Source organism: Lactuca serriola, chromosome 6 (genome assembly GCF_051521515.1).
Source record: "Lactuca serriola cultivar US96UC23 chromosome 6, Lser_US96UC23_V15, whole genome shotgun sequence".
NCBI classification, from domain to species: Eukaryota; Viridiplantae; Streptophyta; class Magnoliopsida; order Asterales; family Asteraceae; genus Lactuca; species Lactuca serriola.
In genome coordinates this window covers 12,826,086-12,829,422 of record NC_136413.1, presented here as the reverse complement: position 1 = coordinate 12,829,422, position 3,337 = coordinate 12,826,086, and the positions used below count along the sequence as shown (strand labels likewise).

At 35.6% G+C, this 3,337-nt stretch overlaps 1 protein-coding gene across 1 annotated transcript; it reads right to left on the bottom strand.

Moving 5' to 3' along the window:
- Positions 1-558: 558 nt before the first annotated feature.
- On the bottom strand, positions 559-3,069 carry LOC145057985 (putative aminotransferase ACS12). The gene is made up of 4 exons (XM_079005903.1): positions 2,458-3,069; positions 2,167-2,292; positions 1,826-1,986; positions 559-1,624 (listed from the first exon to the last, which is right to left on the bottom strand). The coding sequence occupies exons 1-4, from the start codon at positions 2,920-2,922 to the stop codon at positions 787-789; spliced, it is 1,590 nt and encodes a 529-aa protein (XP_078862029.1). The 5' UTR covers positions 2,923-3,069; the 3' UTR covers positions 559-786.
- Positions 3,070-3,337: the final 268 nt, after the last annotated feature.

Below are 3,337 nucleotides of genomic sequence, written 5' to 3'. Positions count from 1 at the left end.
ATTTTGTCAAGTTGCTATGGTGAAGGTAACCCAAAAGGATCATGCTTAACCGGGTCAAATATTTGCCAAATATAATTATAGCCTTAGACACTATTCCAACATACATGTGTAGAAGCTTCTTCAGCCAACTCTAACCATCCACCATATTACATCATTTTGGTGTTTTAAAGAGCAAGTATACTCTAACCAACCTTCAGATTTAACATCATTTTTGTGTCAGCTCCATTTTAACACCAAATATAAAAGTCAAATGTGAAAGCCTCTAAAACCTACAATTTTAAAGGTTGATTGAAATTTTGAAATTCAACCACCATTTTGGTGCTAAACAATCACCATTTTAGTGTTTATGATTGGAAAAGCTCTTAGAAAGCAATATGCTATTTTATAGAGTATATATGATAAAATGTATATAAATAAAAAGGCATGTTAATTTTAACACCTACTAAACTATAAATAATGGGTCATAGATTCATAGTGGTCTTTCATTGACCAAAATAAAATATAATGATTAAACCCTTAAACTAGACAAAACATAATGGCTTTTATGAATAATTATAATTTATAAAAATATGAATCGCTACTTTTATTACATAAATAAATGAACATTATAAACATCCAAACCCATGAACAAAAACATTTCAAAATGAATATGAACCTTCATAAAAAAAATAAAAATAAAAATCCCAAAAAATAATCAAATCTATAATACAATTTGAGGGTGGGAGATCCTTCACAAGTTTCTGTACCAATGGCTTCCTTTCTTTCCTTCATGTGATCAACTCGAACTCACAACACTCTCTTGATTCTTTCCATAACCAATGGAATCTCTTTTTCTTCCAAATTTGTAAAACAAAACCTAAACCACCCTGGTTCTACACAATGACAAGATGATCCAGGGGTAGAATTGACTTTTCCCACATTCAACAACTTTTCCCACAATTCAAGCTCACCTTTTTCACTATAAGGCCGTATAAAACCACTCAAATCCGCCCAACAATAAAACCCTCCACCACTTTTCATACACTCAATTCCCAAACTCTTCAAACCACCCACAAAAAGATCACTCATTTTCTCAACTCTTTCTCTATTAATCTTTATAAACCCTTCAACAAATCTTGAATCATTAAGCATTGAAACAAGCATTCTTTGGTTCAAAGATGACACAGATGAAAATCTCACCAATTTCTTCGATGCCTCCAACACGTTTTTATCAAACGAATAAACAACCCCGACTCGTAAACCAGGGGCAGAAAGGTCTTTTGACAACCCGTAAACAATATGAACTCTGTTTCTATCATACTCTTCAGAATTCACAATTTCAGCCATGCTGACAAATTCTTGATTCTTGTCACCATTTGAGCCTGAAAGTGCCTCGTTGGAGATGATGTGGATGTTTTTTTCAGTTGCAAAGTTTAAAAGATTGTAAAGGGTATCTCGGGTATGAAAAATGCCAGCTGGATTTGAAGGATTTGAAATTATGACACCTTGGATTTTGATGCCACGTTTTTTTGCTTGGTTGTATGCTCGATGAAGGGCAGTTGTATGTAAACTAAAATTGTCTGAACTACGACATGGCACAGGTATAATTTCAACCCCAGTTCTCCATTTTATGTCCCTATCAAGGCTGCAATTTTTTTTTATAAATTCATTACACATTTTGTATAAATATATATATAGCTTTATTATAAAGCATACTTCTTGAAACTTAGATGAGTTCGTATGACATTATGAAGTTCAAAAGATGCATGTTTGACCTCAAAAGTCAACATGTGTGACATTCTTGAAACAATGTACAGAAATCAAGATTTATGGAAGAGGGACTTACTCGGGGAAATATGGAGAGGGGACAAGAAATGCATTTCCAGGGTCAGCAAGGCAAAAAGCAAGCATCTCAAGAGCAGGTGTTGTTCCAGCTGTTAAAACTATCTGTGATGGGTTGAATGACACGTGTCCTTCCATAACTTGAGACATGAATCTTGCAACTGCCTGTTACAAAAAAAGATGAACAAATGAAGCATTTAATTCCATGATTGTAGATTACATAAATTGGCATGTGAAAAGATAACACCTTGCTTCAAGATGGGATTAATATAAAATTAAGTGGCACAATGACCAAAATCAAATCTAATTATAGTAAGAAATAGAAAGAATTTACATGGAAATTACCAGTTTGAGCTCTGATGATCCATGGAATGGATGATAAGTACTGATTTGGTCCATTTGTAACTCTTGGCCAATGATCGAACACTTGGTATGCGTCACTAGCCAGTCTTGAATCAAATCCAGGGATAACTATAAACTCGTAAACCCAATGTGAACTTGATTATTAAAGCAGCAAATACATCAAAATGAACCAATCATTGTCTACTTAATCACAATATTTCAGATTAATTATCATTACGAATGCACAATTGAGCTCATATTAGCAATAATTGTATAAGATTACGAGAAGCTTACCTTGTTTTCATCCAATCCGAGTTGAATAATCCCCTCTGGATTACTCGACTCATCATACAGATTATCAGAAGCCCTCTTTAATCCAACATAGTACGGAGAATCAGGATGTTTGATGACAGAATTGGCCCTCGTAGAAACCTGAACTTGACCGTTTGCACCACGTGGGGACCAAATCGACCTTACCGAATGAACCCTTTGCAGGCCACCAGGAGGAGGAGGAGGAGTCTCTGGCAGTTGCGGCGGTGGTGAGGGGTTGGGGTCGTCGTCGGAAGGATTTTTGGCCTTTAGATAGAGTTGTAAGAAGTAGAAGAGAGCGCAGGGGATGATTGAGCCTAGAACCAAACCACCTCCGCCTTGAACTACACCTTGTAAGGGTACTATGACCCTCATGTCCGTCGTAACTCCGGTGGCGCCAGTTGTGGTTTCGTGTAGATTATCGACGGAATTTCGGGGTTTTTGTTTCATCGTCCGAGCATGGTTGTGGACGGAGTGTACAAAGGGATTACCGGAGAATGGCAAGGAGTTGGCCAGCCAATTGGGTGGCGTTCTCTCTCTCTCTCTCTCTCTCTCTCTCTCTCTCTCTCTCTCTCTCTCTCTTGTTTATATGTGTGTGTGTGTGTGAATTTCGATGAATTTGGCGACTAGGGGGGAAATGAAAAATCAAATAAAAAACTTGTTTTTTTTTAATATGAATAAAATATTTTATTTTAAAATATAGTGACAATCTCACAAAACCATTATATTTTGGGATTTTTACTCAAAAGTCATTATCTAATAATCGTTTTTCGGAAAATCATTTATGTTATTAAAAGTTATTGATTTAGATTGTTTTAACAATAAATAACATTATATTATATAGGTACGAAAAATGGGTTTCTCA

What these genes read in the sequence shown, in the direction of transcription:
- LOC145057985 (XM_079005903.1), bottom strand. Translation starts at nt 2,922, where the DNA reads ATGAAACAAAAACCCCGAAATTCCGTCGATAATCTACACGAAACCACA. An exon ending in GATCATCAGAGCTCAAACTG is followed by an intron (nt 1,987 to 2,166) that starts GTAATTTCCATG and finishes TTTTTGTAACAG; the next exon opens with GCAGTTGCAAGATTCATGTC. An exon ending in CCCTCTCCATATTTCCCCGA is followed by an intron (nt 1,625 to 1,825) that starts GTAAGTCCCTCT and finishes AAAAAATTGCAG; the next exon opens with CCTTGATAGGGACATAAAAT.